General features: G+C 48.3%; 1 protein-coding gene across 4 annotated transcripts in view; it reads right to left on the minus strand.

The window, feature by feature from the left end:
- Positions 1-716: 716 nt before the first annotated feature.
- Positions 717-26271, minus strand: part of TMEM131L (transmembrane 131 like) — a 160154-nt gene continuing 134599 nt past the window's right edge. For 2 of the 4 annotated variants that reach the window (XM_079919670.1, XM_079919667.1), the window contains 9 exons: positions 18358-18482; positions 15486-15652; positions 14243-14428; positions 11493-11571; positions 9816-9898; positions 5318-5438; positions 3792-3883; positions 2313-2452; positions 717-1635 (listed from right to left, as the gene is read on the minus strand). In XM_079919670.1, coding sequence (XP_079775796.1) covers positions 1360-1635; positions 2313-2452; positions 3792-3883; positions 5318-5438; positions 9816-9898; positions 11493-11571; positions 14243-14428; positions 15486-15652; positions 18358-18482 — 1269 coding nt within the window. In that variant the 3' untranslated portion in view covers positions 717-1359. The remainder of the gene's footprint in view (positions 1636-2312; positions 2453-3791; positions 3884-5317; positions 5439-9815; positions 9899-11492; positions 11572-14242; positions 14429-15485; positions 15653-18357; positions 18483-26271) is intronic. The other 2 variants (XM_079919669.1, XM_079919668.1) reach the window with 2 other exon arrangements.

Below are 26271 nucleotides of genomic sequence, written 5' to 3' on the forward strand. Positions count from 1 at the left end.
TGAATTTGACCGCACTAGGTACCTCATATAAGTGGAATCATACAATACTTGTACTTTTGTGACGGGCTTATTTCACTCAGCATGTTTTCAAGGTTCATCCATGATGTAGCATGTATCAGAATTTCCTTCCCTTCTAAGGCTGAATATCCTATTGTCTGTATATACCACATTTTGCTTATCCATTCTTCCATCAGTGGACATTTAGGTTGTTTCCACCTTCTGGCTACTGTGAATAGTCCTTCAGTGAACATGGTGCACAAGCATCTGTTTCACTTCTTTTGGGTATATACCTAGAACCTAAATTACTTTTCAGCATTATTCAGTACTGGGGATGGAGGATTCCAAGTCGGTAGCCTGAGAGGTTTCCAGTAGCCGTGCATGCTCGGAGGTGCTCCTTGCAGGAGGGCAGTCCCGGGTTACAGTACACTCAGCCTTCGCCCAGGGTCCCACACAGCCAAGGCAAAGAGTAAGAAAAAGCAAGTGAACCCAGCATTCCACTCAAAAATCTCTCCCATTCCATTTCCAATGAAGACAAAACAAAATGTAAAAATAAGACATTTTTATTAAAAGCTGAAATGTTTTCAAAGTTGATACATGCAAACAGATAATTCCATCACATGGATTTCTAAGATCACTGACAGGCAGATACAAACCAGCCTAGCAAACACGCACCAGCACCCTCAACCGCTCAGTACTTGGACTTGGACTCAGCCTGTTCGCTCGGAGGGAAACCGGACACTTACCAGCATGTCCCTACTGCTGTCGTGCCCCTGGTGACTGGCCTGATGGCGGGGAGGGAACATCCCTGTCACACAGAACAGTGCCGGGCTCTCTGCTCCACCCCAGCAGCCCTGCCCACCAGGACTGGTCCGTCCAGGCAAGTGACTAGCAGCTGGCTTCCCAACACTGGAGGCTCGTTTCAATCAACGGAGCACTTGAAACAAAATCCTGGCTGCCTGAGCCACAGGCCCATTACAGCAGCATCCCTCGGAAAGCCACCTGATCAAAGTCACTTTCCACAAGCTCCCGGGGAGTCCGATGCCCACGGAGGGGGCAATCACTGCAGTGCTTTCTTTCTCAACTCTTACCTTCTTAGAAGCCGCCCTGGTCCTGATTTACACATTTGGTGTGTCTGACACGCTTCTTGAGTTATGAAGTTAGGACACATGGATGCTTCATTTCTATCACTGTTTTGTGAAGGATTAAAAAAAAATAGAGCACCCAGATTTCATTAAAAAATTTATTTTCATATAAAAGTGCCAAAATAACCACAAACGTCAATCTATGTCAACAACCAGTTTACGCTAGTAATCAAAACACAAGCCTCTTTATTCACACTGTTCAAAACTCGAATCTTGTTCACACATTCCCACAGTAGCTCGAGTCTCTGGACAGTGGGAAGTTTGCGTTCCTGTTCGCGGTGCTAGTCCATATGTCCAGGTCCATATAGGCACGGAATGGGTTAAACCCAGGGTAGTATTCCTTGCACATGACTGCCTGGTTTTCCATGTGAGTCGAGTGTTCCGTGGTGGGGTTGATGGGGCAGCAATTTTCATACACGTCGCTTTGCGGGGCCCAGATGGAACCAAAAAGTCCAGACATCGGAGACAAGCTTCGGGTGCTTGTGAGGTAGGGCTGAAGGATACGTGAGGAGAAGAAAAAAAAAATAAAGAAAGAAATGTTTAAAAAAATAAAGAAGGCTTAGAAAGGCAATGGCAAGGTTGACTATGTACCCGTGGCTACCACAGTGTAATCAATCCAAGCTACCTGGACATTATTACACTATTCTCAGCCACCTGGGTGGCTTTAATTCCATTTTCCTCAAACAGAAGGTCATGAAATTCCCATCAAACTATCGATAACCTTTTATCAACCCAAGGAAGGACCCACAGGTCGAATGCCCTCCATGTGTAAAGAAGCAGCAGAGTGGGTGTCAGAGAAGCACAGAGGTTGTCCCCAGGCAGGAAGCCCTCCAGACCTGTCGCTGACACTGCCTGACCTTCCTGGAAGGTTCAGATGAAAGGTCAGCGAGGCCACAGGAACACAGCTGCATCCCAGAGGGCTTCCTGGCCCAAGTTCAACGTCATCAACAACCATCTCTCCTCAGTGTGATTTGGGGCGTCTTGGTTGCTGGTGTCTGCAAGCCCCTGCCCATCTGACTACGTGTGAGCCCCCTGCAGAGCGTGGCTGGTGACCTAAGGGGAACAAGCCGGGCTCTGGCTGATCTGAACCCAACCCTAAAGCTACAGTGAGACCAGGATGAGGCAGGCACCGGAAAGAACCCAGGCACAGCAGGACCGGGCGGCACTGACCGGAGAGCTGATGAGGCCAGCGTGTCCCCAGGCGGTCGGCACATTTGGGGGGCTGTTCCAGGCAGACTGGGAGCTGTGGTCAATGAAGTCTGTCTGAACTTCGGCAGGACAGGGGAAGCCATTGGGGTAGTTAATGTTTTCTACAAAGAATGGGAGACATCGACAGAGGTGAACATTTTTCTGGAGACAATGGAATTCTCCCTCTCAGACAGAAAGCTCTCAAGGCCTTACTATATTGACAAGTTAAAGATGAACATAAAATAATTACTCCATGACACAGACCACCTGGGAAGCCCTCAGGAAGTTCTTCCTCTGGGCTTAATTTTTTGTATTTGATAATTTGATGGGACTCATTCTAATACACAGAATACACTAAAATACTGCTATACTTTTATAGTAGTAGATACTACCATAGATTTGAATAGTGTCAAGGTTCTTACCAGTCCTTAAAATTTTCTTTTATTGCCTGTCATGCCAATGTCGGCCATCTCCACATACACCATATGCATTGATAAAGTAATAGGAAACCAAGCCCTTCTCCAACAGCAGTAAGAAGGTATAAACCCAGCCTCACAGGCAGAAAGAAAGTTACCACAGCACCCCCTTGTGATTATCATAGAGCACTGCATATATCAAAACCCAGATAAGTACAAGCATCTTGTACTTATATTTGGGCCCAAGAATCTGCAATTTTTCACAATTTCCCCTTCAAGCTCCTTCCCTTCCTTCTGCAGCACCATCCAGGGGTATAAGCATCAGGACATGCTGAGGAACAAGCAGGTAAATGATTCTACCTCACCTGGGACTTGTTTGCCTAAAAAGAGTAACTAACCCCAGCCTCCCAATGGATAATCCAATGGATAATCCAGTTTAGGTCCACATAGATCCAAATGACCCCGTTCTACCTAATTTGAAGGACTAAATAGATTAGGGTTATTTGTACAAGTTCCCCGACACCCGGGTTTAGAGGGCTTTTTTGGGCCATATAAAATTACATATGGCAGGCGTGCTGGACCCACACGAAGGACTGACTCAGCAGCATCCTGGAAGATCATTCTCAAAGGCACATTCTCTGCAGTTAGTGTGTTGAGTCCACACTGCTTTGACTTTCTGAGAATAAAAGAATGGCACTGGGGGACTTCCCTGGTGGTCCAGTGGTAAAGAAAGAATCCACCTTCCAATGCAGGGGACGCATGCTCGATCCCTGGTCAGGGAACTAAGATCCCACATGCCGCGGGGCAACTAAGCCCGCGTGCCACAACTACTGAACTCTCGTGTCTCAACAAGAGAGCCCGTGTGCCGCAAACTACAGAGCTCACGTGCCCTGGAGCCCGTGCCACAACTAGAGAGAGAAAATCCACACGGCACGACTAGAGAGAAGCCCGTGCACTGCAATGAAAGATCCCGTGGGCTGCAACTAAGACCGACACAGCCAAAAAGAAAAAAAGAATGACATTAGGATTGTCCAAACAGCTTTACCTTCCGGAAAGGCATTGTAGTCGTTCAATTCCAGGGGGCAGTACACACTGGGAAACTGGCCTTCACACGTTGCATTCCAATCAATGAAACTGCTACAAAAAACAAGGGGTCTAGTTTCAGAAACAGGATGTCAACAGATCAAGGAAAGAAAGAGGAGTACGATGTTATTGCCCAGCATCCTCATCGCTGCTAATTCCTCAACTCTGGAAAATTAAAGAAGTACTTTATTGTCACAGAATCAAAGACTTACTAACTCAACGCTCATCACCAATGACACAGCACTGCAGGATGGATGGCTTGGACTGGATGCCCACTTCCTTTCAATGGGGATGTAATTAATGTACAGCATAGGAAACATAGTTAATCACACTGTAATACTCTGTGTGGTGAGAGATGATGACTAGACTTACATGGTGATCATTTTGGAACGTATAAAAATAATGAATCACTATGTTGTACAACTGAAATGTAATACTGTATGTCATTTATAATTCCAAAGAAAGTCAGAGATGGAGTTTGATCTGTTGAGTACAGAGAGCCAGGGACTCAGGGAAAAGTGGGGGCAGGGGAGCTTTTCTTTAAATGAGACAAGAAAAAGCAAATAAATTATGCCTAGATAAGGGGAATGGATCAAAACCCGGCTTTCAGTTTGCCAGAGAAGTACTTTCACTTAGACTGTAAAAAACTTGCCCATGGTTAGGTGTAAAGCATGTAAGCAGGACCAAGATTTGAAAGAGAAAATTGCTCTCACTTTTAACTAAAAGGTATTACATTAAAAAAAAACAACAACAAACTAAAACCCACCCACGTTTGTTAAGTCTAACCAGAGGCAGAGCCCGTGCCTGTGGCTTTGTCAGCACGTGGAGGATGGGACACTGCTGAGAGGGTCCCAACACCCACCCAGGGGGCTCAAACACATCCGCTACGAACTGCCACCTTCCGCTCGGGGCAAGGCCAGACTATGACTCATGGTAGATGCTTTGATCCCAACTGCAATCTGGATTTTCATTATAGAAATAAGAAAGTAACTACCTCTATTATAATAAGCTGAACTCCCCAATAAAACTTCAACTGGATTCTGATTAAACATAGATATTAACATTTTCTCAAGGTTTCATAATCGAATGATTAATCTAATGGCAAGTCTAAGAAGCTGCCACTTGTGGAACTATTTTTCAATACTCAAATTATTCGATCTTTAAAATTTTTAAATGTGTTCAAGATTAATGCCAAGGAAAAATGGAAATTTTTATTCTCTTAGCGGGTAGGAATTATGAGGCACTGTTTTTGTTTCTTCAGTTTTGCCTCTAATATATGAATAGCTCGTCTTTTCAGTTTAAAAAGGAAAACACTGACGTGGTCACCGGCTGTTACTTTTTTCCTTCCCTGTTTCTCTCAATTCCTGGCTTGTAATTTTTCAGACATCACAGCTCAACTCCAAAAAGCAGCTGGCAATACCCAGCTCAGGAGCTGGGGAGAAAGCCCGGACCCGGCCGCTGCTGCCGTCATCCGGATGGAGCGCATACCTGCTGTGCACCGGGGCGGGCGCGGGCAGCACGGCCGGCCCGCTGCTCTCCAGGGCGCAGCCGAAGCCGCTGGTCACACACACGGGCTGTGCGGGCCACAGGTCCCCCGGGGGGTAGAGACCTGCGGAAGAGAACAGGCCTCTCAGCCCCCCTCCTTCTCATGCAGCCCTCGGCCACCCTTCCTGCAAGGACCAGCTCGACTTCTCCTCCCTCCAGGAAGCCCCGCCCCCAGCCCCTATCACCCGCGCGGCTTCACCGCTAGAGCCCTTCTGTCTGTAAAGTGCAAGGGCCGCGCGCTGCTTTGACCTGCACTTCAGACGGGACACAACCGTCTCCTGGCCCGGATTACGAGATCATGGTAGTGACTCAACAAGCACTGCAGGGCCTGCCTGCTTCCTGCAAAGCCCCGGCAGGATTCCCAGGACACAGCAGTGAACACGTTGACATTCAAGTGAGTGGAGACAAACAACAAACAAAAGAAGTAAGAAGCTGGGAAAACGGTGCTGTTACAGCCCCAGGGATGAGACACAAGGATTCTGTGGCAGTGGAGGGGGCCAACCTCAGCACCAGGGGAGAGAACACCCTGCACCCTGCAGGTACCGGGCTTGGAGTGACGTAAGTGAGCCCTGTTTTCCACAATTGCCCCGAGGCTTCCTCGGGAGGGACCCTGTCCCGGCTCGGTGCTCCCAAGCCGTGGAAGCGCCTGCCTGCTGGGTGTGCCAACAATATGGTCCTGACCTCAGTTTGAACACCGTCCCCCTAAACCTTTCCAGGGGACACCCGGCTCCTGCTCTTCCCAGCAAACACCTGCAGCACCTCTGCTTGTCTCCACCTTCACCGCCACAGCCGTTGCTCATTCGTGGGATGCACGGATGGACGCCATTGGTTGGTGGCATGGATTAAAGGGGCAGACTGGCCATCTGCACATGGGCAGGAACTCCACAAAGAAAGAATAGACTCAACTATTCGAAATGCACTGGGAACCCGAAGGTCTACCAGCCAACCAGGCCACACGGGGACGGGGGGAATACATGGACAGGAATACATGGACACAACTCTCGCCTTCCAGGCAGCGTGTGCGCCCCCAGGGCTGCACCCGCATGTGGGAGCCGGCGGCAATCACCCGCCTGGAGACCCAGAGACCTGCAGCTCACGGTGGTCAGAGAGACCTTCGAGCGTTTAAAGAAACACCACCAGAGACCACGTAGCTGTCATAGCTGTGGGGGTCTCTCAAGGACGAGGTCCACCTCCTAAGGCCGCCCTGGTGTTTGGGGCCTTGCTCAGCGGTTGGGCAGGCACCCTACGGTCAGTCCTGCAGGGCGGGGCATCCTGCCGTGAAAGTCCTGTTGAGTATCGCTGGGACCAGAGGCTGCATGAGCCGATTAAGATCAGATCAACCAAGAACCGCCTCTGCACTCAGGTGCTCATGAACAAATGGACCGGAAGCCGAGACCGCACAGAAACGAGGGGTGTGTATGCTGCTTCGAGACAATCTCTGTGGGTCTCACGTTCCTTTGCTTCCTGGAATGGATGCTCTGACTGCCCACGTTCTGACCTATCTTTCCAAGGATATTTGCTAAACAAAGCCTCAGAAGATGGAGACAGGATCTCCCCCTAGAGCAACGGGCAAGTTTGCTTCGTCCAACATAATAAAGATAATGTCGCCCACCTGGGCGGCCCTGCATCGCCCCCAAGGGACTGGAGGCCTGAAGGAAGTGTGCTTACAAGATGCTCAGGCTGCTTGCTGTGCTAAGCGTCCTATTCTCTGACCCAGGAGCCTCTTGTCCTCTGGCAGAAGCTACAAAATCATGGCAGGCTAACTTGTTAGCTCGTAATAAGTAGGGTAAACGCCTCAGACCCTTCCCCGGTCTCGACAGTGATGTGATCTGACTCACGTTCAATATCATCCCTCTGGCTGCTGTGCTGAAAAGAGACGGTAAGGTGGTGGCGGATGTTCACCAGCGTTACCGTGGTGATCGTTTTGCAATATGTACATATGATGAATCATTACATTAGTTATACCCCTGAAACGAATCTAATATTATGTATCAATTATATCCCAAAAAGAAAGAAAATAAAAGACAATGAGATAGTGAGGTGAGGTGAGAAGTAGAGAGACCTGTCGGGAGGCTGCGGCGAGAAAGAATGGTGGCCGTGGGGAGAAGTGATCAGATTCTGGGTCTGTTTGGAAGGCAGAGGCAGAGTGAGACAACAGATCCCATGTGGGGATGAGGAAAAGAGTCCAGGATGACGCCCAGACTTCTGGCCTGAGCAACAAGAAAGCCCGAGTGGGAGGCTGTGTGAGGAGTAGGGCTGAGCAGGTGAGCATTCTGTACGGGACACCGGTGCAGGCCTGAGGACAGATGGCACCGGCAGCTGGCTGTGCAGAAGTGGGAGCTGTCGGGGGGCTGGAGGTGGACGGACCACCAGGAGAGCACGACCCAGATGAGCATGAGAGCTGGGGGAGCCGAGGGGAACTGCACCGGGACCCCCGAGGTCACAGCCCGAGCAGAAGGTCTCAGGAGGCCGGAGTGCGGGGCCCCGGCCACGGAGATCACTGGGGTCCCGCAGACACTGCTCCGGTGTCACGGCACAGCCAGCCCCAGCGGTTTCAGGGAGAACAGGAGGAAAGGAATCTAAGCATCAGGCAGACAACTGCCCCAGGCGGCTCTCCCGGAGAGGAGGGCACAGAAGCAGCCAGATAAGGGGGCGTCAAGGGAGAGTGGCTGCTTCTGTGTTAAGGACGGGATGGGAGGTCTCACGGTATGTACGGATGCCGGTGGGGACGACCCGTTAGAGAAAACCCGACGCTGGCACCGAGCCGGAGCGGGACCCCACAGAGGAGGGCAGCCTGACAACCCACGGGCCGCAGCAGGAGGGCAGCGGGGGTGGCGGGTGGAAGACAGGGCAGGCGGAGCCTCTCTCTTCCCCAGGAAGCGGGAAGCATCAGCTAAGGGAACCAGGCAGAGGACTGACAGGTGGGCACGGGGGGCGGGGTGGGGGGGGTGGGGGCCGCAGCTGCCGCGAGGCTGGCGGCCGGCCGGCTGTGTGTGCTGCCCTCCAGTCTCACTCATCTGCACGGCACAGGGCAGAGAAGCTGGAAAACTGGGCAAAACCACGCCCGTGGCTCTGCAAGGAGGGTGCAGCACAGGGGGAGGGGGCCCAGAGGTGACGTAACAGCAGGTGGGAGGACTGAGGCTGGGGCGCGTGAGGGAGGTGCGGGCAGAGGAAGGGGACGGCACCGGCGCTGTGGACAGTGACTGTGAACAAGGGCTGTTTCTGTAGTGACTTTAGGGCCTCAACAGGGATTGTAACGGGTCATCAAAAAGTAACTGCAGACTATTAACAAAGACGAGGTAAAAAGGCGCTTGAAACACATACACACAACATGGATAAGACACTAGATGACATACGATTCTCCAACTGACGACAAAAACAAAGACAGGAGAACATGGCAGGCGTACCTGTTTTGACACAGGTTTTCTTTTTCCTCACCGTTCATTAAATCCTCTCCCTCCTCTATCACCTCAAAGAGAAAAGGTGGTACCTTCTAAACCTCCCTAAATCTTGCCTAAGCAAATTACTGAATTTAAGAGTATTTTTTCATCAAAAACACTTATTTTTATTGGACCAGTAGGCAGATCCAACTCACAAATAGTTTATTTCTGTTGATAATCTGACAGCACATAAACTCTCTGTAACCACAGAGCTGGAAGCCTCCTGCCTTCAAAGTAAAAGTGCCCACTGTGCTGGGCAGCCTTTAGTCCAGCACGATTCACGTGAGCAAAAGCAAGAGCTCGACGATGCCGCAGAGGGTAACAACCAGGCTCATCCTGCCACCATTCCTGAGCCTGGTTAGGCAGGAAGGAGGCGCGAGGAGAAAAGAGGAGAAACGAAGGCAAGAGAGGTGAAGGGAAGGAGAAGGAAAGAGAGGGGGCCTGGAGCTAACCTCCGGGGCAGACCCTGGGCGGAGCGGCTTCCCTCCCCGGGCCCCGTGTCCAGGCTCCTGGGCCGCCGTCCCTGCCTGACTGAGGCCGGAGAGCTCAGCGCTTGGCCTCAGCACCGGTGCAGGAGGGAGGCTGGATCAGTGGACAGGCTTCTGAGACAAGGGGGAGGAGTGGGGACGGGGGACAGGCAGAGACACGGGAGGTGGAAGTCAGCTAATCGGGGCGCCAGACCCTCCGTCTGCTCCCCGCTTTTCTGCCACCCTAGATGGGAAAGGGAACTAAAGGCGGAGGCAACCCCTGTAAAGGGGCCCCACCTTGCTCCGGGGCCACAGGCCACCTGTGCCTTGTGTCCCAGGATGGAGCTCAGGGTCCGTGCAGAAGGGGCAGCCGAGGCCAGGGGCCCTGAGGACGCCAGGGCAGAGGACAGGGGCCTTCCCGACGCTCGGGAGCCGGGGCACAGACAAGCCAGCTCTGTCTGTTCTCAAGCTCCCCGGCCAGCAGCACGACATGGACACCTGGCCGGTGTCCGGAGCAAGAGCAACGGGCCTCACCTTTATCTTCTTCAACAGCCGCAGGCCCAGCAGGAAGGCTGGGACAGGGGGCGTCCACGTGTCGGGGGAAGCTACTCACGTCTCTGCGGGGAGAGCAAGAAGATGAGCCACTGACCCTCTCTGTACAAGGAAATGCTGGATTTCTGTAACTAAGTCCGTGCTTTTTTTGTTTTTTTTTTTGTTTTTTGCGGTACGCAGGCCTCTCACTGTTGTGGCCTCTCCCGTTGCGGAGCACAGGCTCCGGACGCGCAGGCTCAGCGGCCATGGCTCACGGGCCTAGTCGCTCTGCGGCATGTGGGATCTTCCCGGACCGGGGCACGAACCCTCGTCCCCTGCATCAGCAGGCGGACTCTCAACCACTGCACCACCAGGGAAGCCCCTGACTGCGTTTTTACATGAATTCTTCCCCTCAAAAACCATAAAGATACTAGAGACATAAAGGTATACACCCACAAAAGGGCTGAGGAATATTAAATTCCCAAGATCCAGAGAAGTCTTTTTTTTTTTTTAAATAACATCTACCTTCAATCTTCTATTTTGGTGTAAGAGTATGTATGTATGTATGTATGTATGTATTCATTCATTCATTTATTTATGGCTGCGTTGGGTCTTTGTTGTTCTGCGCAGGTTTTCTTTAGTCGTGGCGAGTGGGGGCTACCCTTTGCTGTGGTGTGCGTGCTTCTCATTGTGGTGGCTTCTCTTGTTGTGGAGCACGGGCTCTAGGTGCACAGGCTTCAGTAGCTGCAGCACACAGGCTCAACAGTTGCGGCACATGGGCCCCAGAATGCGTGGACTTCAGTAGTTGCGGCACGTGGGCTTCAGTAGTTGTGGCTTGCGGGCTCTAGACTGCAGGCTCAGTAGTTGTGGCGCACGGGCTTAGTTGCTCCACGGCATGTGGGATCTTCCCAGACCAGGGGTCGAACCGTGTCCCCTGCACTGGCAGGTGGATTCTTAACCACTGCGCCACCAGGGAAGCCCCCAGGGAAGTCTTGTTTTAACAAACACCAACAGCACAATGCTAACTAAGGTAGTCTGCAGTTTCCAATCTGCCTTTCAGCAGCTGGCAACAACCTCCCACTCCTGGTTTACTCTCTACCCCTAACAGAAACAGCTCGCATAGAGCTTTCCTCATCCATTCCATTTTTATGACACCACCCCCTGTCCTCTCATGGTGCCTAAAACCTAACCACACTCCTCACTCTGAAACCCTCTCCTTCTAACATACCCTCCTCTTCTCCCTCTCAGTAAATGGTGCTTGTTTATTTTGTCCGATGCTGCAGAAATCATCACACGGTGAAACCGTAAACATGTGTCTCCTAGGTTCTTGCAAACTTTTCTGAATCATCAGTGCTCAGTTTTATTTCAAGTCCTAGAAAAGAGTAGCTGGTTCCCATCCTTACTGTTACTACTGTTCTTCCTACTTTCAGGAGCGACACCTTCTAACGCGGCCGTTCACTGAAAGGACCAGCGATACCAGAGACGTCCCCACACAAGCGTGTTGTCTTGGAAAGATTGTACGCCCTGAATTATTAATAAAATCAGATTTTACTTTCTCACATCCTTAAAAGGTTTTCCTATTTTAGCCTGCAGAACCAAGTACAAAGAAGAAACACACGGAATGAAACAAAAAAGCAGTACCTAAAACATACTGTAAAAGCTGGAAAACTAAACACTTACGTGGGATTGCAGATGTTATGAGAAAGATTCAAGGAGATGGGAGCTTCAGAGGGAAAGTCATTTTGTGAAACACTGTCTCCTGCATAAAAACAAAAAGGTGATCACAAGTTTTTATAAGCATAATTCAACTGTGTATATCCTGTGTTAAGATGCAGATCGCTAACATCGTTAACCCCTATGAATGATTTATTTTTCACATTTAATGGATATTCAGTCAATTTTTTAATTAAAAAAACTTTTACGTATGAATGTGTATAAAACTTGGATCATACTTCAAAAATACTTTGTGTTTTTGATCTTTTACACAATTAATCATATTGGGGGGGGGACTTCCCTGGTGGTCCAGTGGTAAAGAATCCGCCTTACAATGCAGGGGAAAACGGGTTCCATCCCTGCTCAGGGAACTAAGATCCCACACGCCGCGGGGCAACTAAGCCCGCATGCCACAACTACTGAGCTCATGAGCCTCAACTAGAGCCCTCGTGCTACAAACTACAGAGCCCACGTGCTGGGGAACCCGCGTGCCACAACTAGAGAGAGAAAACCTGCACGCCACAACTAGAGAGAAGCCCACGCGCCACAACAAAAGATGCCGCATACTACAACAAAGATCTGACGCAGCCAAAAATAAATAAAATAAATATGTACATAATAAATACATCTTTTAAAAAATTATATTGGGGACATTTTCCTGATATTTATTATACAACCTCTGAACATAACTAGACTGAGTCTTACGCCCTGTGTTACAAGCAAGGCCATCACTCACCTTTCTCATTCTCCTGCTGTTGGCCTTATCCCCCAAGCAAGAGCTGCGCTTCTATTTTTTTATTGATGTTAAGCACCAATTTTAAAAACTCTCGCGTTAGCACCATCAGGCGCACTGCCTTCAGTGGCCAAGAAGACCATCCCCGCCACCAAACAAAACACCGCAAGCCGTCCTGCATCCAAGCCCTCGTGGCGTTCTCCAGCACACAGTAATAAACAGATGTACGTGTATGTCCGTGGGGGGTCACTAGGCAAACAGTGTCTAAAAAGGCACCTGCAGGAAGGGCCAATGATGTGAAAAAGGCTGAGAAACGGACTGAAATCACAAGTGGGCATGTGTCTAGGTTTTTATGGTGCCAGGGCCCAGGTCTCCCAGACAGGAGCTTCTTTATAGGTAATCACTGCTGGCGGGAGACACAGCAGAGGCCGCTGTAATGAGCGGGAGGCAGTGGGAAGTGGGCTGGGCTCGGGGGGAGTCAGGGTCCCAGGGCGTCCAACAAGCCACGCGAGCTCTCTGAGCCCAGGTCCTTGGAGGCACGGGGAGCGCCCCCCGTGGCCCTGCGTACAGAGTGAGCGTCCCATGGATGCCACGGTGACGCCAATGGAACCCGTCTCCCCCCTGTCCTGATAACAAAGCTTAACCTGTACTATGTTGACCATGACAGCGAAAAGGAGTGAATTAAATCTTTACGTAGACATGGAGGTACGACAAACAACACTGAGTGAAACAGCAAGACGCAGCATGCTTACTGAAGCGTGATCTCCGTTATGTGAGTTAAAAACAATTCTCTGGGGCTTCCCTGGTGGCGCAGTGGTTGAGAGTCCGCCTGCCGATGCAGGGGACACGGGTTCGTGCCCCGGTCCGGGAAGATCCCACATGCCGCGGAGCGGCTGGGCCCGTGAGCCATGGCCGCTGAGCCTGCGCGTCCGGAGCCTGTGCTCCGCAACGGGAGAGGCCACAACAGTGAGAGGCCCACGTACCGCAAAAAAAAAAAAAAAAAAAATTCTCTGTTTTGTTGATATATGAATGTAAAATAAAGTATGGATTAAAAGAATACACAGCAAGCCCATGACAGTGGACAGTGAGTCTCTCAAGCAGGAGGAAGCGGAAGACTATAAAATATTACCTCTTAAAAAAAAAAGGAGGGCAAATATGACAAAATTAAGAGTTATTAATTCTAGGTGACAGAAATATAGATGCTTCTTTGACCTTTCCTGTATCTTTAAATTTTTCAAAAACAAGGGAGGACCACTGTTCATAGCAACATTATTCATAAGACGCAAAAGGTGGAAAAACCCAAGTGTCCATCAACAGATGAATAGAGAGATAAAATGCAGTCTATCCACAGACAACGGAATATTTATTATTCAGCCTTTAAAAAGGAAGGAAATCCTGACATGTCACAACATGGATGAACCTTGAAGACACCATGCTAAGTGAAATAAGCCACTCACCAAAGGACAAGTATTGTATGACTTCACTTACCAGATACGAGAGGATTCAAATTCACAGACAGAAAGCAGAATAGAGGTTCACAGGGCTGTAGGAGTGGGGAAGGGAGAGCTACGGTTTCATAGGTACCGAGTTTCTGTTTGGGATGGGGAAGAAGGCCCAAAGATGGATGGTGGCGATGACTGCACAACAATGTGAACGCATTTAATGCCACTGAACTGGACACTTAAAAATGGTTAAAATAGTAGATTTTGTGTTATGTATTCTTTACCACAACAAACACATGTACAAGTGAAAATATAAACGTGGGAATTCTTTGAACTGTTTCCAAGATACAGACTTTAAAAAATAATAATAATAATGGAGGGAGGCAGGAAGGAAGAAAGAAAAAAGAAAGTGGATAAAATGCAAAGCAAAGCAAGCACGGGAATGCAGAGCCCACCGCGGGCAGGCGGCACTGGAAGGCAGATCAGGCCCCTGTTCTGGGTGCCGGGGCAGGAGGGCCAGGAGGCCTCAGTCCCAGACTCACCAGGTGGCAGGAAGTGCTGAGGGCCCAGCATGGGCTTCTTGTCCCCGTCAGAGCTGCTGGCACTGCTCCAGCTGCCCCAGCTGCCCCGGCTGGCACGCACGCTGCCCGAGGAGCTGCCACAGTCCGAGCTGGAGTCTGAGCAGGACTTCTCCATGCGCTTCTTCCCCGGCTTCTGGAAGTAACCCTCTGTGGGAAGTGAGAGAGGAGTCGTGTTTCGCTTACAGAGTTTTCAACCTGATACCACTTCCAGTAGAAGGAGAGAGGCCAAGGTTTGAAGAAGGCAGGGCTCAGCTTCAGGATCTGCCCCCTCGGCCCATCCAGCGAGAAGGAAGACGCTCCCTGAAACTGACGATGGGCCCTGAGGAAGCCGCGGGGGCGAGTCACGGGCCCCACAGGCTCTGCCGTGGGCCGGACAGTGAACGTGGTCTAGCCTGAGACAGTCAACACCAATGATAATCGCGACCTAAAAGTGGTTCTGGAAATAACAAGTACTTCTCTCAAGAAAATCAAGGCTACTCTCTCGGACTGGAGACGTGTAGGTAATTTCTCTCTCTTGTATTAAAATGTCCCCCAAGATATACGTACGACTGATGCACTCTGCTGTACACCTGAAACTAACACAACACTGTAAATCAACTAGACTCTCATAAAAAGTGCTTTTAAATGTCCACCGAGAGTTTCACAGTATTATTTATGTGTGGGTGGGAAGAACCTCCAGGAAGACCGAGAAACAACGCACACGTGTCTGGAAATGTGCGTGTCGGTGTCCCACACCCCTCCCCCCCCCGCAGGACCTTCCTCTCCTGCCACCCTCCACCCCTCCCTGGACCCAGCCCCGGGGCCCCCAGGTCACCGGCCAGCAGCCCTCGGCGGAGCAGCAGCCTGGCTCTGCAGGAACCACCTGGCGCAGGGGTGTGAGGACGGCCGCTGTTCTCCCCTGGCTTTCCCCTACCCTCCTCTTTCACCAAGGGAGTCCTGTCCTGAGCCATCACCCACGGTTATTCAGCCGTCGGCATGACACAGTCGAGAGTGGCCAGATTTTAGAGGAGTGGGAGGTAGGCGGGGCAACCCTACGGGCCTGCCCAGGCTCAGAAGAATCGCAGCCTACTGTCTCATCCGGACAGCTTTCCATTCAGGCTTGGGTGAAGTGATAAGCTCTCACACTGGGCACTTCCCCGAGGAAATAACAATCAACAACAATCCCGACAGAAGCACTGTTTGGTAGCTCCACGCGGTTCCATACCTGCCTCTCCCTGCGAGGCAGGTAAGCTGCTTCCAATGCCAGCATCTGCTTTACATGCTTCCCCAGGGTTTTCCTGGATACACCAGCTCCTTAAGTCGATGTCACTGCTCAGCTCAGACCTTTCAAATTCACTGCACACCAGCTTTAATTCACTCTGTTCCGAAGGCCTGGAAGAGCCACAAAAAAATCACGTCTGCATTTTATCGTGCATACACACATACCTGCTTTCCTTGAGACTTAGCAGAGGTGAAAAGGTGAATCTGGGACAACTTGAGCCCTCTTCTCTCTGGGTCTGCTGGGAGAAGACGATAAGTAAGGGAGAGAGATTAGGAAGAACAAGATTTTGCTGTTTTAGAACGAGAATTAAGTTGGAGCTCATTTAATCTCTTCATATTTTATAGTGAGAAGAGTAAAACTCTACAGGTTAAATGAGTCCCCCAAGGTCAACTGGTAAGTGGCAGGTGCAGGACTAGAACCCATGACTCTCTGTATGTCTTCCTTGGTTTTCGTGTAAAACATGACTCTCAGTAGATGAACCTGCTCCTTGGCGTCTGGGGGAACGTCTGAGCGTTAACTGAAATCTTTTCTCATTCATTCATTTAGCAAACATTTGTGGAGTGACGACCATGAGCCATGTACTGTTAGGAAAGGTGTGGCGTCTACAAAGAAGAATGAAGTTCTTCCCCCAAGGAGTTCACAGTCCAACATTTATACCTCTCTAACTAGACTATGAACTTGCGGGAAAATCTGTAATACAGCTTTGTAAATGGAGACACAGAAATGTGTCAGAGAACGCTCCGTGAAGACCTAGGTGATTATTTCACACAGTCCAACTTCCGCACCTCATGTCACATCTGTAGGAGGACAGGTGTGAGATGAAGCCGATGGTCTCAGTGGTTTGTGACCACTCAGGGTAAAGAGTATAGAGACAGAGTATAGAGACAGATTGGCAACAGACAGTCCAACAACCACCACCTACGTAAGCATCACGTTCTCAAAACATTCTGATTACCTACAAGCTACTTGGAAGTTATTCTTTAACACCGTAATTTGTTTCTTTAGCATGTCAGAAATCTGCTTTCAAAAATATATTGTAACATTTAATTGGTGAAATTCCACCCTAATTTTATATCTTTCTATATGTCCACATCAGAAAAACATGCCACTTTAAAGTGACCACATAAGTCCATCAAATTTTTATGAAAATACAAGGTGTGACTTTCCTTTCTATAGGAGACCACATTGCAGCTTTCAAATAATTTAGCCCAGGGCTGCCCAGGTGGCGCAGTGGTTGAGAGTCCGCCTGCCGATGCAGGAGACGCGGGTTCATGCCCCGGTCCGGGAAGATCCCACATGCCGCAGAACGGCTAGGCCTGTGAGCCATGGCCGCTGAGCCTGTGTGTCCGGAGCCTGTGCTCCGCAACGGGAGAGGCCACAACAGTGAGAGGCCTGCGTACCGCAAAAAAAAAATAATAATAATAATAATTTAGCCTAAATAAGAATAATTACCCATTAGTAAGTAGTATTTAATAATTTAATAATTACCCATCAATAATCTAATAATGTGTATCTTTCCTTTTTTCCTGTTTGCATTTTGCTGATTGCAGGACACAGAACTAGAGCTTGAAGGCCCCCTGGGGTCGCCTGGCCCTCCTCCAGCAGAACAGGACATTCGAGGAAGGGGGGGCACGTGTTACAGGGCTGAATCCCAGGGTCCAAGCTCCTGATCGCAAAGGGGGCAGACACTGGAAGCAGCATGTCACATGCCTCCATGCGGGGGTCCTGGCCACCACGTGGGCGGTTCTGCCACAGTTCCCTCCCAACCACACGAGCAACCACTTACAGCAGGGTGGAGTCCCTTCCCCACGCAAATCTGGAACTGCTAGAGAACACATCTGACAGCAACACATTTAAGTACCTAGCTGAGCTCACAAGAAAGAGAAATCCCCAGATGCCAAGGCTCAAAGGAAGAAAAGCCGGAGCAGTGGAGATGGAGGGGCAAGGTGGGAGGAAACAGGCTCTGAAGCCCACTCGCGACAGGAATCAGGGAGCTCGTCAGCGCGAGGGCCACCTGAGAGGCTCCCCAGGGACCAGGGCAGAGGGCGCAGGGGCACAGGTCTGCCAGAGGCACTCCGTATGTGACATCAGAATGGATGCGCTACTGACCTGGTGGGAAAAAATTCTCGAGCTACGGAATTTCTGTAAAATTAGGCTTGGAGAGCTACTTCTGGGAACCCAGACACATGGGATCCGCACGAACACGGCAGCACCTTAATTTTACAGGTTAGAAAAGAAGCAAGGTTTCCCAAGGAGGCTGCCTGACTGCCTGGGGTCATGTCTGGCTCTGCCCCCCGACCACCTCTGGGGCTTCAGGCAAATCTCACAGTTATCTATCTGCAGCTCACTTCCCACAGCAGAAGAACCTACCTTCTGCTGGACGATCAATCGGGGCAAAGATTCTATGCGTGGGGACTATTCTCTTGCATTATCGGGACCCCAGACAGTCAGGGTCAAGCTGGGACCGTGGGCCTGCCTGTGCCCAGAGGTCCTCTACCACCTGCTCCACCAACGCCCCTGGTGTGGAGGGATGGCTATGCTTTTTCCCTAAAACCTGCTATAGCTTTTTACATTTTATTAAGTAAAATTTTAAAATTTTGCTCATCTTAAGGGGTTTTCAACAAAATAAATAAAAACATAACCAGAAGATATGTTACTTTTAAGAATATATCTTTATCTCAAAACACAAACATCTACACTCTCATATTATCTGTATCCAACGTAACAAAAATAAGATGGAAACATAATAGCTAAATGTAAAATTATAGAGTAAATAATAGATGAAAAATTTAAAGGGACTGTAAAAATCACACACCTCAAGACCTGGGCAGCACCCCTTTTCTTGTTTTTTCTACATGCTCGATTTTTATTCCAATTTAAATTTTGTAAGTTTCCTTCTTTTTTCTCCTGAAGCCTCTTCTTCCTATAAGGATCTTCCTGCTGAAGAGGAAAAAGAAAAGTTTTAGTAAGGGTTGCAATTTACTAACACAAATAAAACCTGTGTATGGTTTTTTCTTTTAACTTTTGAAGACCAACTCCATCTGAATTCAGAACATTCCACCACTAGTGAAAACAGACATACATTTCTCAATCTCTAGTCTGTTTTCATTTCCCTTCTTTCTCTACCTCCCCTCAGCCTCTGCAAAAAGAAAAAAAAATTGTCGCCTATAAAATTTCTAAGGGGCTAAAAAGGAAAAACATCTGTTAGTAATTTATGGTCAGCTTGCCCGTTAACCTCAGCAGCAGTAAATCCTCCGACCTTCACCTGTTTATTTGGTATGTGCAATTCACATGAATTACTACTGAAGAAAAATCGTGTAAAAACGCAACTGAGGAGTAATTTGTGTATTTATGTTTTTATTTGTTTATAGATGAACTTTAGGAGAACAGGCAAAACTCCAGAGAATGCTCCAAACTAGTTTAAGCTTTTCAAGTAAATAATGCCAAGAATATGCTTGATGTTTTTTTAATGTGGTTCTGAAAAACTTAATTTAGCATGAGACAGAAATATATTATATATAATATGTATATATATATATATACACGCATATAAATAAAAATTTTTTTAATTTGGGTTTTTTCCTCTTCTAAATGTTAGGCATGGTCTACGAACAGGCCCAAGGGGAGGGGGATTCCCTTTTTAAGTAGCTCCTATCTCTAATGTCTACTAATACTTTCTCCTTTTCTTCCTTCCACCATATGCTGCCCCTTTAGCAGAAGAAAAATAAAAGGTTTTAGATGCCTGCACATTACATGTCTGGGGTACTGAAAGCCTCATGCTTCCATCAAAGCAATATGCTCACTACAAGAGACGAACACTAGAAATAAAATGATATTTTAAGTGTGCATGTGGTGGGATTATGGTATTTTTGCTCTCTTCTTTACACTCCTTTATTTTTTCTCCCAATACGTATTACCTTTTTTCTCATTCTGAAGGCATTTTAAAAACATGGTAAGTTAAACATACAAAGCCCTATCCTACAGGACCGTATGCTAATCGTTTAAGTTTGATGCTAAATAGACACATTAAAGACGTATGATCAGATGCGATCCAATGTTAAACTTTAAATACAAACCACATTTATTCAAGTATTGCTCTCTGTGAATTTCCAACTTTTGCTGTGGGGGGGGGGAGAGTCTGCCCCTGCCCTGCCTCACTCTGTCCACTTAAGGGCCAAGAAAGGCTTTTCAACACAGCGAGTACCTGAACCTTTCTGTCCCTCCAGGGTCACCCACAAATAAAGGACCAGCCCCAAGTGGAGCCAGGAAGGGTGATCTGAGCAGGAGTCACTCTGGACGTGGCTGCCTTCTCAGCACAGCCTGGTTAGAATGGCATAACAGGCCACAAGAAGGGAGGCACTGGAGGGCTACACCCAGCGGGGACTTGGTGGTCAGAAGCATCGCCACCTACTGTGAGTATCAGAGAGTGAGTTTCAGGAGCACGGGGGACATGCTGGACAAGGAGGTGTGGATGGAGTGCTGGAGAAGCAGCACACACAGGAGGGCTGGGGAAGAGGGGTGTGCGTGCGAGCGTGCGTGCGTGTGTGTGTGTGTGTGTATGACACAAAGAGAGACCGAGAGAGAAGCACGGGGCAGTGCAGAGGCATGGGGCTGGGACAGCTGGGGGCGGACAGGCCCGCAGCGGATGCCGCAGGTGGGGCAGAGGGGAAAGCAACCTGAGAGCCAAAGCCAACAGACTTGTCAGGAAATAGGAGGAAGAAGACAGGGGCAATCGGCTCTTTGTTTTCTGGTGGGGAGGTGCCACATGTGACGAAGCAGGACTAGCCAGGATCGGAAAGGGTCCACGCAGACCTGAAATTAAGACCAGTCTCTGTGGCCAAACCACCTGGTCTGAACCTCACTTCGTGTGACAAGCTGACTCATCTTGGGCAAGTGACTTAACCTCTCTTTGCCTCGGTTTCCCAGGTCTTCCAAAAGGCTGTTGTGAGGATTAAAGTACCTGACAGTGGTAAGCAGTTTACATAAGACTTAGCTATTATCATCATCATTGTTGAATTATCTGAACTAAGTTCTCTGATCTCCCTGAATGAGGGACAATTTAACTGGCCGCAGGGTGAGGAAATAAGATTTCCTAAGCTTTAATAGTAAAAGAAAAGAAAGAAATCAAAGAGAAATCACAGATTGACTGCACAAAGGCATTCTTAAAGCCACTGTACATAAGTCAAAGCGAATAAAAATAAGAGGGAAATGACAAACTAAGAAAAAAATCTGATACTATTTGATAGACAAAGAGCTAATACCTTCACCTATGTTCTCACAGAAAACAAGAAAAAAACAGTGACACTCAATAGAAAAGTGGGTAAAGGACATGAAATGCAAATTCACAGAAGAAATAGAGAAGGCCAAAAACATGAAGAGTTCCTCCAAAATATTTAATAATAAAGTATGTTTTTAGAAGAGACCAATTACCTCATCTTTCCATTTTGGCTTTAAAAACACAAGTGTGTTGACACTGCGTGTTTATGCCTGCAAACACGAGGACAGGCTAGGGAAGCCGCGTGTGGTACCACGTGTGTCTCTCAGCAGGGTAAGAGAAACCAGGTCAGACATTCACCTCTTAACTTAGAAAAAATATATATATTTTTAAATGTCAGTGGCAGGATCGTGGATGAATGACTTTTTGCTTGTGTTTTTCAGAATTTTACAAAAAATGAAGGAAAATGCTTACTTTTCCCTAGTAAGGGAGGCAAACTGAGATGAGAAACAAAACACCATCACTTCCCTATCCCACTGACTAAGATTTTGCCAAAAAACGGTGCTGCCGAGACCAGAGTAACACAATGGCTGTCGTGCACCAGGCATGAGGGGAAACAGGGACCCTGCTTCCGGAGAGCGAGCTGGCGGCACACACCAGGGGCCCTGACAGTCGACACTCTAATTCTATTTTTAGAAACCTATAGCAAGGACGTACCAGATATACAGGCCAGACTTAGTTCATCATGCTACTATGAAAATAAAAAGTTGCAAACAACTTTAATGTCCAACTGCTGGGGAATGGTTTGGATTACGGCACAGTTAAATGATGGAATGTTATGTAACCACTGAAAACAAAGTTTCCCATTAATTTCTAACATGAGAAAAATCAGAATTACGACATTATAACAAGGCTCCATATACACAATAATAATTATCCCAAGTTTTTAAACACTTGCATAGAGAAGGAAGAGAATACAGAAAAACGCAAAAAGTGGTCCATTTGGGACAGATCTTGCCCTCCCTTCTTTATGCTTCTGTAATAATCATGAATTCCTTTTCTAAGGGGGGAAAAAAAAAAGATCTGCTTACAAGAAAATAAACAGCCAGGGCTGGGATTAAAATTTAGTTTGCGGCTCCCAAATCTGGTCTTCAACCTCCTTTGCCAATAAATCTGGAGGAATGTTCCCCATGTGCTATAGACAGATCTGTACAATTTTCTAAGCTGCAAAGTCAGGCTCCAAGAACGTACAAGAAAAACAAACACTGAGCACTGCGCTTGGGAATGTGTTTATTGAGAATGATTTTCTCCAAATGAACAATGGGATGGAAAGTACACTCAAGGTGGTTTAAAGAAGAGCCTACAAAACTGAGCGTGGCCCCCAGAGCTGGCAGAGAGGAACGCCCACAGCTCCGCCCCCATCCCGCCCAGGTGACTACAAGCAACCTCGGAGCCCCAAGCACAGCCCAAGCCCCCAGACCCTCGGCCCCGCTGCAGCCCCCCTGCAGCCCGCACCCAGAGCAGACGTCCGTCCTGCCCAGGATCACAGACCAGGAAGGGAAGGAGGAACCCACCCAAGCCCTGGGACCAAGGCCAAGAAGGGTCTGAGTGCCACAGACAGGGATCAAGACACGGCCCGTGGCCCCCTCAACCTGGTGTGAAGACACGGCCGGGGGCACCGGCACACGGGGCAAGTCTGGACGGGAGCCAGGGGAGACTTCAGGGCTGGGGGGCATGTGAGGTGGGGGCACGGCACCCACACACACGGAAGACGGCGCAGCATCCCCAGCCTGACCTCAGGGTCCCCTCCAGACAGCCCTGCACCGAGGGCCCTGCAGTGATCAGTTCCCACCTCTCCTCCCAGGACACATCTGGGAGGGGTCGGCACCACTTAGCTTCGGCTTCCACTTCATTGCAGGGCAGCACGGACGTCCCCGCTCCCAATGTGTCCAGTCTCTCCTCCCCCAGATCCAATTACTTGACTTCCGCTCCTGATTTGCATGCCCTGTCTCCATGGCCCGGCCAGCGTGCCTGCCCTCCGTCACTATACCTGCTCCATCAAGCAGACTTGGGCCGCTGGTCTCCGCGCACACTTCAGAGAATTCACGTCACCCTTCAGTTCTAAACTCCACGGGAACAACTTCCAAGTCCCAGGCCCGGGCCGGCCTCACCATGGCAGCTCTGGCTCGGTATCTCCCATCTACCAGGCTCTGCCACGTCCAAGTCCAGCCAACCCCCTCTGTCGGCAATGACCACAGTCACACCTGTCACCTCTTTGATTCTTACTACTGGGCAGTGCTTCACAAGTGCTGCTATTCTAACCACTTGCTATATTCACTCCTCCAGTCCTCACAAACCTAGGAGGCAGAGATACTATTATTACCCTCATTTTTCAGATGAGGAAACTGAGATGTTGAGTAACTCGCCCAATGTTACAGAGTAAGTGTCGAGCTGGGCTCACACCAGCTGCAAAGTCCATGCTGCTAACCACGAGGCAACACGGCCCTGACAAACATAAAAATGAAGCCCCAATTCCCCATCTTTTAGTTACCCAGACTTAAAACCTTGGAGCTGTTTTTTGCAAGCAAAGCCAGCTCCTCCCCTTTACGCAGCCAGGTGCTAAGAAGTCCTGCTGGTCTTTCTTCTACACTGTCTCCTACCTCCTCTTCCCGTCCTTCACCCCTGCTCCTGCCCAAACAGAATCTTGATTACATCACACCTCCCAGCAGAGAAGCAGCCTCCCGGTGAGAAGAGAGCTGGTATCCATTTCTGCCCTCCCCAACCCAGCCTCCAAAACACTAGGACTGATCCTTCAGAAATGCATTATTCACACATTCATTCAAGCACTCGCTAAACCACCACACTGGCTCTTTGTAACAGGTGCCCTGCCCATCTCCATGAAACTGAATTGAAAGATACTCAATTACGACCTTCAAGAAGATCGCAGTCCACAGGTTGTTTTCCATTTCTTGTACACCCTCCTCTACCCGCCACCCCCTGCCCGGTTCAGGACCCTTCGATAGCATTCCATGATTTGCAGCAGGGTCCCCAAACTGGCCACCCTCAGGCCAAATCCTCCAAAAAGGCTTTTCTGTTTGGACCAATGTGCTTTTAAAAATTTGATCCTGAAATTCCTGAGCAGGCAACCTTCCCTTTCTAGTGTGTGTGCTTACTTACTTCCTTGTGTCTCCCACTGAGATCCAGGGACTAAAGTCTAAACTCTGAGTTGGCATACGAGGGCCTTGGCAAGCGGGCAGGACTCTGCCTCTGCCCTCCCCTTCCTTCCCCCTCTTGACTGAGCTCCTTCTCGGTCAGACGACTCCCTCACTGCTCCCAACCATGCCACGAGACCCGGTGGTGCCGGCTGCCCCCTCCCCTCCTCTGCTTCTCTACTCTCCCCCCGCACAAGTTCCTTCCTCCTCAGGGCTTCCCATGGCCCCTGCAAGCTAAGCTGACGTTCCCATCTCTGCAATCCCCTCTACTATGCACTGACTTTAGCACTTGACTACATGGAAATGTCTTTCTCGACAGACCACAAATTCCTGGTTTGGAATGTCTGCGATTTTCTTATTCGGTATCACTCTCATTCCATTTACTTAAATGAAAAATGCATGCTTTTTGTAGAGTTTAAGCAAAAATTGAGTAGCATAAAGGAGGAAAAAAGAAATCATGCAAAATCCCATCACTCAGAAATAAGCAGGTTCTCCCACTGATTATTTGGCAAACCTTACTCTTTAATGTCTTTTTAAGAACCTATGCATACATAAGGATGGGAGGACAGATGATGGGAGAAATTTAGAACACCAGGACCATGCATTATTTTTAAATATAAATTTAAGGCTCAATTTTATTTGAACTTAGAAGAAAACGAAGTAGAACCAAAGGAATGCCAACTTTCAATAACTGCTTCTTCTCCACATGATACATTAATTGCCTAAGGATCTCTCTAAGGTTAAGAAAAAGATGGTGAAAGATATTTTCGTAGGTTTTCACCCTTTTAAACTACTTGTTTCAGTTTTGCACAGGATTGGCTAGCTACCAAGAAAGATAAAATTAAAACTTACTTTCACTTACCTTTCAGTCCCACCCCGTTTTTTGCAGATTTTATTACTATTTTTGTTTTGTTAAAGTTTTAATATTTGCGATCCACTTTGCAATCATAACTGCCCACTGTTTAACCAAAGTTCTGGATATAAAATGGAGAGAAACCTCAGAAGACCTTTAACACAGCTTCCTCAAACTTCTATCCTGGTTGGCTAAATTTCACTAACTTCATTTTTCAAGGAAGGCTCCCAAGTTCATTTGAGTTTACAGATGAATGTCTGCTGCTTTCGTGCCTGAGTGCCAGCTTCACTGGACATAATGTTCGTGTTCACATTTTCATTCTCTCGAAGATACTGTTCCACTGTTCTCAGACATTCGATGTTTCTACAAAGTCTGAGGCAAGCCTAGGTGTGTCTTTCTTGATTTTCCTGCCTTTTCAGCACAATTCTTTAAGCTTTAAGTTCAACACCTTAACCAGATGTGCCTATGTCCAATATCACACATCAGCTTTTCCTGGTGTACACAGTGTGCCTTTGGATCTTTAAATTCAGTTTTTCACTCACACTGGCAAATTTTTCTTCTATTACATCTCTGAATACTTTTCTGATCCACTATTGGGCCATTTACTGAGACAATCATTATTCTGATGTTGGACTGTTTTTGTCTTTGTCCCCTTATCTATCATCATCTTTTCTCCAAAATCTACAATCTCTTAAAATTTTTCCTCCACATTCACTCTGATTACCTCAAAGCCTTTCCTTCAGGTCAATAAGTCAATTTTCGGCCACTGAATAGGTAATGTACTGTCTACATTTATTGACTTAACTTTACAATATCTCTTCCAACCTCATCATAGTATATTAATTTGCCTTTAAAAGCTAGAATTTTATTGAATTCACAGTCTATAGTGTGAAGCATTTCCAGAGTTCCCTTCAGGTCTCTGGATATGTTTTCATCTAGATTGGGATCTTGGTCTGTCTTCTGTACGTTCTACTCCTTTCCTTCATTTTTTACTATAGTATATTTGAACAGTTGCAATGCTATTTTTTTTCACTGTGTTTATGCTAATACACAGATAGCTCTGTCCTGCTGTGAAGTAGATGAATTCTCCGAAATCCCTTTCCCACCTTTATCTGGGAACTTTAGTTCCTATGAGATACAGGGCTGGGTTCTGCTTTCTAGACACTTTGCAGTGGCCCACACAGTGGGAAGGGAAAGAGCTGGCTGGGCACAAGCTTTGCCCTCTCTTCTGGGATTCTGTCACACCAGGGCCCATGCACTGAAGCTAGAAAGGCATCCCTCTCCTGTGGATCCTGGACAATGCTTCTAACTCAGCAAGATTTTGCCCTAAAAATGGATGTTGGGTAACAACTGGAGAGGCAAGATATGGGATCTGGTTCTACTCCACCATCTTTACCCAGGAGTTAATCCACTTGCTTAAGAACAGCTTCTCTTGAGAATAAAAGCTAT

This window comes from Stenella coeruleoalba (assembly GCF_951394435.1).
Source record: "Stenella coeruleoalba genome assembly, chromosome: 4".
NCBI lineage: Eukaryota > Metazoa > Chordata > Mammalia > Artiodactyla > Delphinidae > Stenella > Stenella coeruleoalba.